The following is a 13588-nucleotide window of genomic DNA, read 5'->3' on the forward strand; positions in this document are numbered from 1 at the left end:
GTCGGAGCCTCCATGAAGAAAAATGTGATTCCCAATCCTAACTAGACACTGAACTCCACTGTCATCCCTCCTTAGCATGTGAAATGAACTCTCTCGTTTATCATCATTAGATCAAGTGGCGCGTTGGACAAAATCGGAAGGGAACAAATTGCTTGATGTATGGCTCCAGGCTGCAACCATAAATGACTCTAAGTGTGCTTAAACGTGCAAATGATGCTCGTCTCTAACATTCCAGTAAACAGAAAGTAGCTTTTGGGGACACCTTTCAACTAAATGGAATTTTCAAGAACTTATTTATGAGCTGCCACTGTTGTTTCCACGTCAACGTGGGCCGGTTGTGTTCAGCTGTGTGTGTGTGGTCAACTCGGACTTTAGAGAGGACTCTTCTGTCAGCTCTTTGCTTCCCAGACTTCCTGTTTGACACGACTAAATCCCTGCTGATGGTTTCCCCCTCACTTCCTGTCCCTCCTAGCTGGTTTTGCTGCTCTCTGCATCCGCTGGTTGAGCCCGAGTCCTCTTTGGGTCACTGGGTAGCAGCGCTAAGCGTTTCCAAAGTGGGGGAGAGGTGAGAGCCGGAAATAGCGTTAAAGCCGCCGGGAATAATGATGTGGAAGCTGAAATAAGGCAAGGATGAAAGTCAATGCTGCGCGGGGTGAAGGATAAGGAGGAGTGAAGGTGAAAATAGACCGCCCGTGGCTACGTTCCGCTACTCAGTGACTCCAAACAGCCTGATGGTGTTGCTGGAGGAGTAGGGGGTGGGGGTGCAAGGCCAAAATAGATCCCGGGCTGTGTGAGAGAACGCTACATTACAACAGGACTCTGCTGCACACTTCAGGCAATCAATCTTCAGCGGGAGAGGCGTCCACTTTATTACCATCAGCGGCCGGAAAACGAGCGATGAAGAGCGAGGAAACATTCCAAAAAGCATTACTCTCGAGTCAATTGGACGGAGATCTCTCGCCACTCAAACAAATGGTCCACTGCTGCCTCATTGGTTTGAACGTGCGCATGGAAGATGAGACCGTGCGGTCCATCATCATCACATCAGACTGGGGGGGCCAACCAGCGAGGAGTGCAGATTACCAGCTTTTGGGGAGATAAAAAGATATCATGTCAGGAGGTATTTACTCATCGGGCCAACCACTGGACAGTCAGCAGCGGGCTCTTCAGCGCAGACACGTCCTCGCATGGACGCTTTGTCATGGAGCGCTGGTGGCGGTACTGGGCGGCATCCAGCTGGCAAAGAGTTGCAAAGAGTCTACACGAGGACAAAGGGGCCGGCTGTGCTGGTATGCCTGGAAAACAGGACACCGGGCCGGGGTGCCAAGCGGCTCCCTGGCAGCCAGGACGGAGGCCACAATGCAGGCAGTCCATCTGCAGCGTGTTTACATATGTTTTAAGCGTACGCATCACACCCGTGCATGTGACCGCCGTGTGGTGGCAGGGGCTAGACGGACAAGTAAGCAAAATGGAAGGTATTGCAATCCAGGAATGTGTCCACCAATTCCACTTGAAGCTCCCTACTTTGCTTAAATACCTTCAATCCTGTCTGGAATTATCATCTACATTCTGCTGTTCAGTCTCACATCCGGAAGTGACGGCATGGGAGTACTAGGACTCAGGTAAACAAACATAGCGCTGTACAAGACAGAGGATGTTTACAGTGATTATAGCCAAGATTTCAGCCATGTGTCAATATTTGAGGAGAGGGAAACATTTGGAGATGAAATAGAAAACTTTTAGAAGATGGACTTAAGCCTTAAGCCGTGAAAATGAAGATCAGTTGCCTTCAAAACAAAGAATGCTAGGTGTAAGTGACTCTGGAGTTTCTTAAAATATGAATGAAATAGGCTTCTTTAATAAGCATAAATGTCTCGTTAGAGCCTGATTTATGGTACCATTTATGATTATTATTCTGATTATGTGCATAAATCCCACCTACCCCACAGTAAACATATATATGTGTGTGTGAAAAAATGTATGGGTCTCAAACATGCGGCCAGCGGGCCACATGTGGCCCGCAGGACACTAGTTTGAGGCCCCCGCCTTGATGTGAAAGTTTAATGTTAGTGCGGCCCGCGCAAGTTTGATATGGATGCTGTATGGTATCATGTACCCAGAAAAAATGATTACGTTTGATTCATGTTCATGTTAAAGGTTAAATAACTGTTAATAGTTATCCTCCCTATCCGTGTGGAAGTGGTAAGTTTTTGGCTATTTAAGTTTAAAGGAAATAACTTGAAGGCTACCTGTTTAGGTCGCTAGCTCTCTAGTTTGCGAGTTAGCATGTGTCTCAAGACACCCTGCAGTTGCGCAATATGTTGTAAATAAAAATATAAATGTGACTATAGTCGTGTTTTGTCATGTCTACAGGGCTCTAATAATGCTTTGTTCATTTTAATCTGAAAAAAATAATATGTCTACTCACCAACTATATGTGGTTTCTTAAGTTTTTATTATTTGCCATTTTATTATTATTATTATACTTATTTATTACTGATTGATTGATTTTTTTATTCTTGATTTGTTTATTTATTTTTCATATTATTTTGAGCAGAAAAAAAAAAATAAGATATTTGAGAACAGTGGAATGTTTTATCAGAGCTTTTATTGTAGAAAATCGGAACCAAAGCACTGAAAAAGTTTGTATATTTTTCTGTTTTTAATAAATGCGTTTTGTTTTTTTTGGAAAACCTGACGCGGCCCAGCCTTGCCCAGACCCTAGCTCCAGTGGCCCCCAGGTAAATTGAGTTTGAGACCCCTGCTTTACAGCCTTCACACATAAACAAGACATGACTTCTGTGGCAACTTAGATTTCTTGTCTTTTTTTTTCCTGCAGTACAGGCAGAATAGCATCCTTATTCCAAATGCGTTTATAGCTTAAGCCAAATCCTTCATCACTGAAATGATCACTGTATTCCATTGCATTTTTCCTCTTTTGGAAAAGAAAACAATCTTGTAGTATGACTGGGATACTATGAACATCCAGCAGCAACACAACATTTTGGCTTATTTGAATGAAAAATATACTGAAGCAAGTCCTAATCTACCTGAAGAAGACTTTGTTTCCTCTACTTTAGCTAAGAGGTGTCACCCCCGTGACGTTACTTCCAGAATGAGGCTGAACAGCAAGAGCCAGCTCATCATGGCCGGTGCTATCAACTCTAAATGTCATTTTTGCCAATTTCCTGTTCACTTTCAAAGTGAAACAATATAGAAGATAATTCCAAACATTACGTAAGATATTTAAGCAAAGTTGATGAATCATTTCAGGGAGCCTTTAAACAATCCCACAGCTGCATTCCAGTGGAAGATGAAAAGACAGCAAGAATACGATCTTCACTTGTTCATCATCAGGAGTTCCACCCCAACATGGGTGAAGCATATGTCTGTCTCCACTGATGTAAACAGGACCCATCAACCGGCCAACTAAACGAGGAAGCTCTGCCAAACAGCAAGCGCTGCCAATTATTTGGAACTTGGAACGCAGCTTGAGCATGCAAACGGGGAGGCTGATATGTGGGAAGTATTCAACCGGCGCCGCCAGCCCGCCTGTGCACATGGTGGAAGCTGCAGCAGGCGGCCGCTTGCATTGTTTCCTTGAACAAACGCTCTCATTTACCCACTTTCCATCCCCGTCACCGCAGCCAGTTTCCGCAAGCACATCACAAGAATCTCTTCAAATTCCTTTTTTTCTCATATTTATAATTCACTTGGGGTGTCATGAGAGCTTGTCTCATGAGATCTGATGAGACAAGCCTGATGTGAGGACCCTTCATCAATTAGCGCTCTACTGACACTCATTCCATTAACGTCCAAACACCAGCAATCACTGCTTTGTTTCATAACAAACTTCATACATAGAAGAAATCCCTGTTGGCAATTTAGCAAGTAAGGGTGCACATTCAGGTGTTTCGTGCATCACGCGTTTATTGGGTCGTTCAATACAAGCCATCAACAAAGGGGGCGCTATGTAATGTCGTACAATGCATGTCTTAAAACTGTAAAAAACACTCCATAACGCAACCCAGCCCTTGACCATCATGGCCAAGAAGGCAGAGTTTGGACGAACTCGTGTTCCTGGCATAACACACATGGGTGTCCAAGGTGTGGCGCAGGGGCCATCTGTGGAACGTACACACAAATCCAGCAAAAGTGAAAAACTACAGCAACAAGGCACAGTGTAACTAGAACAGGCTAAAGCTCTGATAATAATTCATTCATTCATTCATTTTCTACCGCTTTTTCCTCACGAGGGTCGCGGGGGTGCTGGAGCCTATCCCAGCCAATCACAGGGCACATATAGACAAACAACCATTCACACTCACATTCATACCTATGGACAATTTGGAGTCGCCAATTAACCTAGCATGTTTTTGGAATGTGGGAGGAAACCGGAGTACCCGGAGAAAACCCACGCATGCACGGGGAGAACATGCAAACTCCACACAGAGATGGCCGAGGGTGGAATTGAACCCTGGTCTCCTAGCTGTAGCTCTGATAATAATAACAAATAAAAATTGTCTTTAAATGCATGTACAATGTTTGTTTGTATTATAATTATAATTTTTCTTCAAATTATTGTTAAACTCTTATCTTATGGCTGCACGGCGGACAAGTGGTTAGCGCGCAGGGCTTACAGCGGAGAGACCTGAGTTCAATTCCACCCTCGGCCATCTCTGTGTGGAGTTTGCATGTTCTCCCCGTGCATGCGTGGGTTTTCTCCGGGTACTCCGGTTTCCTCCCACATTCCAAAAACATGCTAGGTTAATTGGCCACTCCAAATTGTCCATAGGTATGAATGTGAGTGTGAATGGTTGTTTGTCTATATGTGCCCTGTGATTGGCTGGCGACCAGTCCAGGGTGTACCCTGCCTCTTACGTGAAGACAGCTGGGATAGGCTCCAGCATCCCCTGCGACCATCATGAGGATAAGCGGTAGAAAATGAATGAATGAATGAATCTTATCTAATTCCCGTGCACCATCTGGTAACTCGAGCCTTGAACAAATTTCTCTTATAAAGTAATTTGCCCGACACTGCTTGTTATTAAATGACTCTCGTGGCGCTCCAAACCAATTATTCAATTTAAACACTGAAGTCCATCCATCAATCCATTTTCTATACCGCTTATCCTCACTTGGGTCGGTTTGGGAAGAACAGCCTCTCTCCAATGCTTCCAATGAAGACCCCAATAAGTGATCTTGCAAATGCGGGAGCCTGGGTTTTACTAATGAACTTGATCCTGCAAATAGCAGTAAATACCAGTAAATAGTTACCATGCTATTGCGGCCAGTGTGCTCCCATTGAGACTTTATTTAAGGTGCACAATGGAAGATATCTTGCTCTCAGAGGGCTGCAAAAACATTAGCATTCAGTGTGAGCTGAATATAGAATTGTGACAAAATGTCGCATGCATGCATAACGCCTCCTCGCCTGGTTGTATTTCATCCAGGAACTGTCAGAACCCAGAGGTCATATGTAATTTAATACGCATTAAATGTGTCTAATCTATAATAAATGTTCCCTCGCCTGTCCACTGGATTTCCCTCTTTGCAACAGCAGCAGACAACACGAGAGTTACAGCCCCGAAATTTACTGCACGTACATAAATATGCAACCACGATCTTTTTTTTTTTTTTTTTTTTGAACATCGCTGCGGGACGTGTATGTCATGGAAGTGCACTTCCTGTCTGCATCACATCACTAGCCTGTCACTTTGACGTTGAAGGAGCGAGTGGAACACAGCCTGCTACACACAGCCCTGACACAACACAACACGTTTATTGAGAGCTAAGACTGACTGGAATCCACATGACGTTTTGGAACCATTTCCTTTGGAGCGCCATTGCAGCGATGGCATTCTTCCATTGTCTCCACGCCTGATCTTCTTCTTCTTCTTTTCTCTTCAACATCAGCTGGTTGGCCTCTGGCCACATCAGCAGCCAATTAACCCTTCAACGCCAGCCAAGAAGGAGCTCTTCCATTCTGGTGCAGATAAGGACAACCAAACATGGATTTGTTTTGCTTGAATTCGCCCTTTGCGACTGCAAAAAGCCTGCCAAAATCTGGGGATGTTTTCAAAAAGCACCATCTGTTTCCTAAAGCCTTTGGTCTCACTTAAAGCTTTAATGCTTAGCTTTAAACGGCTCGGTGTTTGTTTAATTAGTTCTTCACCGTCCCACTTATCGCTATCCTTCCATGACTACAGGGATGCATCCGTGGAGTTTATTGCAGCCACTAGTGATGCGCATAGGAAAACATAAAAACCATGACGATGCTGGATGATGCCGATGCTGGAACCTGTACTAACCACCTGCATAGGTTTGAGCATTGGGTCGTACTTAGAAACTGGTCCACTTCTTAACGCTTGTTACCCTCGCATGCACCCTGCAGTGCTAGGAGAAATTGGTGGAAAAGAGATGTGTAGTACTGTGTGTGTGCTGTGTGCCAGTGCGCAAAGAAAATGGCATTCCTGCTCCCACAATATCTTTCTTTTATTCTAATTTATTGCCTCCTTTCTGCTCTTTGCACATTCTCCACCTCTGGGGCGATGCTGTTGTGTCGCGTCACCTTGGACACAATGGGACCAAATAATGACAGGACTGCTTCACGGATGGGCTGCACGGTGACCGAGTGGTTAACACACAATTGCACCCTCGGCCATCTCTGTGTCGATTTTGCATGTTCTCCCCGTGCATGCATGAGTTTTCCGGGGACTCAGGAGATCACCCAACCCCCCCCCCCCCCCCCCCCCCCCCACACACACACACATGTGGTTTCCTACTGTTCTGTATATCAACTAACATTTTAGCATGAATAATCAGACATCAGGGCTGCACGGCGGACGAGTGGTTAGCGCGCAGACCTCACAGCTAGGAGACCCGAGTTCAATTCCACCCTCGTCCATCTGTGTGGAGTTTGCATGTTCTCCCCGTGCATGCGTGGGTTTTCTCCGGGTACTCCGGTTTCCTCCCACATTCCAAAAACATGCTAGCTTAATTGGCCACTCCAAATTGTCCATAGGTATGAATGTGAGTGTGAATGGTTGTTTGTCTATATGTGCCCTGTGATTGGCTGGCCACCAGTCCAGGGTGTACCCCGCCTCTTGCCCAAAGACAGCTGGGATAGGCTCCAGCACCCCCTGCAACCCTCATTAGGATAAGCGGTAGAAAATGAATGAATGAATGAATGAATGAATGCTTCAGGGATGCAGGAAGTGGTGGTGAACAAACCATGACGTGAAAACTACTTGGCAAGGTGTAAATATGTTGTGCAGGAGTGTGGTCATTTTGGGGTATGGGGGGGTACACACAAACAAAACAGCCATATTCCTAAAGTCCATTAACCAACAAGCAGATGGAACTATCAATATTTCATATTCAGGAACATTGTCATGATTTCATATCTGTCTTTGTCATGACGGTTGGTTCAAGGGGCACGTTTTATTGCACTGTTGTTTCAGTCTCAACGACTTTGTTGTCTATAGAGTAACAACATCGCCATGTCAGCTTTGGGAAGCGGAGCTCATTTTTTCACTTCCCATTCCGATCCAAACACCTGAATTTGGATAGCACTGATAACGATGCGAAGATCTCTTTGTGTTGATATTATTATTGGAACGTCTACACACCAGAATGACCAAGATAATATTTCATAACTACTTCTATACCAGGGGCCCATGGAATTGCCCAATGGGGCACCTGTCCAATGGCACTCATCATTAAGAAAGAAAAATTACAGTTCATAATTATTATTATTTATACATGATTCATTCAGGGGTTGTGGTCACCTACATCCGTGGCCACAGATGCCCTGGGGTAGTTTAGCACTTACCAATTCACACCTACCATCGAACCGCCAACCTTCCGGTTTCTGGACAATGACCAGACACCAATACAGGATGGGATCAGTCCCTACATGGAACAACAACACAGACCTCCACCATAACAATGCTGCTGTATTTCAGAAGAGCAGTCCACGTCATGACAGGGTCCTTCAGAGACGTCAGGTGGAAGACTACAAAAGCTTCTTAAACGCTAAAACTAATGTTCCTTTCCCCGCTTGGAGCGCATCTCTGCAGCGAAGAATGGACTAAGAAGGGGGGGGGGGGGGGAGTCTCACTAATTCCCCAACAACCAAATCCAAGTCAAGAATCTTCTGAAAGTCTTTCACAGTCATTAGCATCATCGCAGAACTTTTGGACTCCATAGAAATCCCTTATGAGACTGTACCACCTTCAGTGAGGAGGAGCCACAGCCGAGAAACGGCGTTCACTGTCGTTCATGAGTCTCCTTGTTAGCACAAACACGTATGTAACATATCATACGTGTCACATTGCTGACAATTGCTGCAATTTCTCCCAATCATCGGCAATCCCGGCATCCCCGCACGCCTCCACATTCCGCGCAAGACAATAGCGTGCCGACTTTCCCAATTGTGTCACTTCCAATTAGCCCTTGTGAGACGTCTCTAACCAGCGCTGGCTGGAAAAAAGATCTGAGCGGCGCCCCCTCTCCCATCGCCCCTTGTATTGTAAGATCTCTACTTTGCACTTCTGCCAAGCATGACTGGATTTTAAGTGGGAATACTGCAAGAAAGGACAGACAGGCATATTCCTTCCTTTCTTTAATCCCGTAACCCAAAATAGCAAACTCGGAGGGTTTCCTGTGAGCTCTCCTCACATAAAAGTACACATTTGAAGTTAAGCCGACCAGCTTGCACCTTCATCATCCTCCACGCTCTACATGTTTAATACTGAGAGTACAAGTAGGACACAGAGGTCCTCCTCACACTTTATCCTTCAGCAAAAAACCCCGGCACGCTCCGTCAAATCTGTCTGCAACCTGCCTCGCTGTCACTCTTCCAGCCCCGAGCGGCGTGACGGGGATTGCAAATAGCAGCGCGGCGAGCCACAGAATGCAAGCGAGCGTCGCCCAGCTAATGAGAGGGCTGCAGCGCCTTAAAGTAGGCCACAAAGCCTTTTGCAGCTCCCACTGAGCGGCCGGCCCACATCTGCATGGAGCGACAGAACAGACGGTAAACAAAAGCTGCAGCGTACACACGTACACACGCATGCACCGACACACACACACACACACACACACACAAGTACACACACGCACTCTGATCAAAACTGCCAAGAAAGACGCTTTTCAAGGCTGGAGAGCTGGACGAGACCACCGCAAAGACACGGCGTGGGCTTCCTATCCACAGACGCCAGTCACATGAGTCCAACTGCTGCACTTTGACTCACAACAAAATGTCTGAACGCCCGCCAAGTTCTGCAACACAACACATATGCACTGAAGAAGAAAATGGCCAGAAAATACAGGAAGTCACAGGCATCTCTTTTAGACACACACACATATATAGTACATACTGTTTACAGTATGTATAACACACATCAAAGTATGCAAATGTGAAGCATTGTGCCGCCAGCCATGTCATGGGAGCCAACAGTAATGCATTTCCTAAGATAATAATGCTGTGCTTTGATTGAGGTTGTCAATAAAAATGTATTCGTTGTTACTGTTTGTGTACTCTACAGTGGTCACTTGTAAACAAACATTCACATTCATGTAATGGTTGTACCAAATGCTCCACAACGAGAGGAAAAAAACCCAAGGAGCACACAAAAATCCTTATCTGTGCCATGGTGTTTTCAAGCAAAAAATTGCCAGAGACCTCCATGGCATCGCAGTGGCTGGTTGAAGCGTGTGTCCGAATACAGTGCACCTTGCTGGGCCACAGCAGGTGGCTCCTCCCCCTCTATACTGTGCTTCTCCTGGTAGTAGTCATGTGCTTGTAGTCATGTCATGATATTTCATTAGGACTCATCAACACATCCTCATCTGTTCCAGTCCTTCTTACCTCCACGTGTGCACAAACTGTACTTAAATCAAACTAAAAAAGTAAATTCCATATTCCATATTCCATAACAGTCTGTTTGAGAAAGAGATATTGTATCTCCAGTTTGAAGTATCATGGATGTTATCTACGTAGCTGTACATGGACGTTAAGGTACTTATTTGTTGTGGACTCCTACAGAGCAGCTACACACCATAACCCGCACACAGAGCTTTCTAGATCTTCCTGATTCTGCACCTCAGTCTGCAGTGTTTCCATGGACTTCCTGCTTCCGACACAAACACTCTGTTTAACTCATTCACTGCCAAGGACGTTTATAGACATCTTTTCAAAAAGTAACCTTGACTGTAAAAGACGCCTTTTGCTGTTTTTCACGGGAACAATAGATCAAAGTCTTATGCATCTTGTGTGTGAATTTCAGATGTGTAGGCAATGTATTTCTGTCCCAGCAGAGTATGTGATGTGAAGAAGACGGAAGCTGCTGAAATGCGCGCTGACAGAGGAAAATGGCAACCAATCCAGCAGAGGCGAAGATATAGGCAGCCTACACTGGCAGAGTTTGTCTGACGGTGGATTTGTCACCATTACCAAGGATAGGGGTGACGTTGGTGACTCTCTATACTTTAATACTGTGTACTTTGTATAAATACTTACAATCTGTAAATAGTTCAAACTCATGCAAACATGTGTAAATAGATGATTATTTAGTGTTATGTTCTGTTGTAGGGCAGCACGGCGGACGAGTGGTTAGCACACAGACCTCACAGCTAGGAGACCAGGGTTCAATTCCACCCTCGGCCATCTCTGTGTGGAGTTTGCATGTTCTCCCTGTGCATGCGTGGGTTTTCTCCGGGTACTCCGGTTTCCTCCCACATTCCAAAAACATGCTAGGTTAATTAGCGACTCCAAATTGTCCATAGGTATGAATGTGAGTGTGAATGGTTGTTTGTCTATATGTGCCCTGTGATTGGCTGGCCACCAGTCCAGGGTGCCCCCCCCCCCCCCCCTCTTGCCCGAAGACAGCTGGGATAGGCTCCAGCACCCCCCAGCACCCCCCGCGATAGAAAATGAATGAATGAATGTTCTGTTGTTGTATTCTAAAACTGTAAATAAATGTAGTTGTTTTGTCATCAAAATCTTTTGTTCGTGTGTTGTTTTTGTTGTTTCTTAAAAGTAAACATCATAAAGATCAATGAATAAACATGGACATCAGTCACTTTCCTGCTTGAATTAGCTTCTGTGCAGAAAAAGCTCATTTTCTCTGTTTTTTGGTCCAAATCCGGTGCCCATTTATAAAGACCCAAAAAGACTGGAAACAAACATTTTTTCTGATGAAAGAAGAGAGTCTAAAGTTCATTTCCATAGTTTATGTAGTCCTAAAACTCAGTATTTTGTGGGTCTTGAAAGTTCAGCAAAAATATGGAGCTCAGATCGCATTGATGTCAGTAGAACTCTGCGTGCAGAGCCATCCAAAACTTCTTTCAGGGTTCACTTCAAATCGGATTATCTGATGCTTTGGCGTTGTTTACCACTAGAATACAACAATGAAACATCATAATAAGTGTTGCCAGTAAGCTATACTATACCGTCATGCTGACACAGCAGCGTGCTTGCCGCCATTACAACATCGGTTCTGTTGCTGCTGTGTTGTGCAGTGTACTGTATTTGTTTCTACATGACCACTCATGCACTCCAAATCATGATTGGGAAAGAAAGCTTCAAAGAACCCCAACGCGTGTTAGGTAAAGAGTGTTAGAAGTTCGGTTCCGAGTGAACAACACCCACCTCCAAGAAACTGGATGCCTCCGGCCACACGGCCAATTGTACGCGAGATGAGGTCTGAGATGCAGCACCCCATGAGTGCGGTGAGCGCCACCAGCAGGAGGAGGCCACACCCGACGCCCGTCACCACCGTGCAGATGCGCCACTCCACGCTGGGAATGCCGCTGAAGGAGGCGTAGCGGCCGCACTGCTCCAGCATCACCGTGGTCTGCCTCTCCTCGTCCCGCACCGGGTAGGAACACCGGCGGAAGGTGCCAAACGACACCGGCTTGTCCATCTGCGCTCCCAGCAGCCAGTAGGGCATGAAGAATCCAACGCAAGAGGCGGCGGCGCACAACAGGGACAGCAGCGCCCACAGCACGCCCGCACACGTCAGACTGGATGCCATATTGGATGGATGCAGACGCTCGGAGTAGGGAATGAAGGCGGAGCTGCTAAGCGGGCGTAGGTGGCGAAGGTGGTGGACTGCGAGCCGACTTCACCTCCTCAGTGACGGTGGAGCCCTGAGAGCAGGAACAACGACCAATCAGAATCATAAACATGATGATAGCCATAGAGGAGACAAGACATTAGGAACAGGGAGGGCACACCTTCCAACTTTTCCTTGTATTATTCCAACGTAATATCACCAACTTTTTCCCTCAGTCTTTATTCTCCAACACTCCAACATTATTCAGTGTTACTTTTTAACAGCTTTATTTATTTGTTTTATGTGTTATGTACTTTTTGGAATACTCTAATACAACCTTTCTCTCATAACATTGCAACTGCTTTCTCGCAATACGACAAACCTGCTTCAAGCCGTCTTTATTCTCATAACAATGACTTTTTATCAGAGTATTACAACTTTGTTTTCAATGTTTCAACTTTTGGTCATAGTGTATTTACACTGTATTGTCATAATATTACTAGTTTTTTGTAATATCAACTTTTTTTACAGTCTTGGGACTTTTTTCTCAACATTGAATAACTTTATTTGTGTAACATTGTGGCTTGTTTGATGACTTTTTTGCACCCTATTTAACATTTGACGTAATATTACTACTTATTGCTCATAATAATAGGATTATTTATCTCCTTACAACTTTTTTCTCACTGTTTTTTTTTGGAAATCCTTATTCTCATAACATTACCACATTGCTGTAACTTTTTCTCACAGTGTTGCGGCTTTATTTTTATAGCTTTGCGCCTTTTGGTAAAAATGAAGTCATTATTGTTGTGACATGAGCACTTCATCTTGTAGGTTTTTGTCCATAATTTGACACTATGATTTTCCTTTTCCAGTCTTGCTGTTTGGCTTTGTTTTCACGTCCAGTATTTTACAATCCGGTTATGACTGTGTCTTCTCGACGTAGCGGCAGCGTGGCATGCTGGGATGGCTGGAGACCACGCCGGGATGCAGAGATGGGACCCGAACGACGGTAACGACATATCCGGTATTTCATGTCGAATGCACAGCAGAGAAAGGCATTCAGACGAACAAGCGCATGTAATGCGCCCGCCCACATGGGTAGCGGTGCCCAGCTGAACCAAATATTCCTCCATTATCAATTAGCAGACTAAAATGTAACACCAGGAAATAGAAATACCAAAATAAGATTCAGGAACAGGAACTAAAAGGATGGAAACCCAACAAAACACAACTGAGTCCAAAGCTGTCACACGGCGCGTGACAGGAGTTGTTTGTGTAGTTTTTGTTATTTACTTTGCAAATGAAGGAGTTATGATGGAGCTGTGTGATATCTGCCTAGCAACAAGGCATGATTAAATATATGCACCATCTAAATTGGCCAGAATCAGACTGAGAGTAAATGCATTGTAACGGTCATATCTTGTTGCCACTGGGCGGCGCTGTGACTAAGTCAGTAAGTGACCGTTTCCATCGTATACAACCATGACAATCACGGTCTGACTTTGTGGGACGGAATTATTCGTGTT

General features: G+C 45.1%; 1 protein-coding gene across 1 annotated transcript in view; it reads right to left on the reverse strand.

Moving 5' to 3' along the window:
• Window positions 1–13588, reverse strand: part of LOC131134166 (LHFPL tetraspan subfamily member 6 protein) — a 65490-nt gene that overhangs the window by 50813 nt on the left and 1089 nt on the right. Inside the window, exon 2 of the mRNA XM_058079112.1 lies at window positions 11654–12153. Within this exon, the coding sequence (XP_057935095.1) occupies window positions 11654–12038 (385 nt within the window). The 5' untranslated portion in view covers window positions 12039–12153. The remainder of the gene's footprint in view (window positions 1–11653; window positions 12154–13588) is intronic.

This window comes from Doryrhamphus excisus, chromosome 8 (genome assembly GCF_030265055.1).
Source record: "Doryrhamphus excisus isolate RoL2022-K1 chromosome 8, RoL_Dexc_1.0, whole genome shotgun sequence".
Classification (NCBI taxonomy): domain Eukaryota; kingdom Metazoa; phylum Chordata; class Actinopteri; order Syngnathiformes; family Syngnathidae; genus Doryrhamphus; species Doryrhamphus excisus.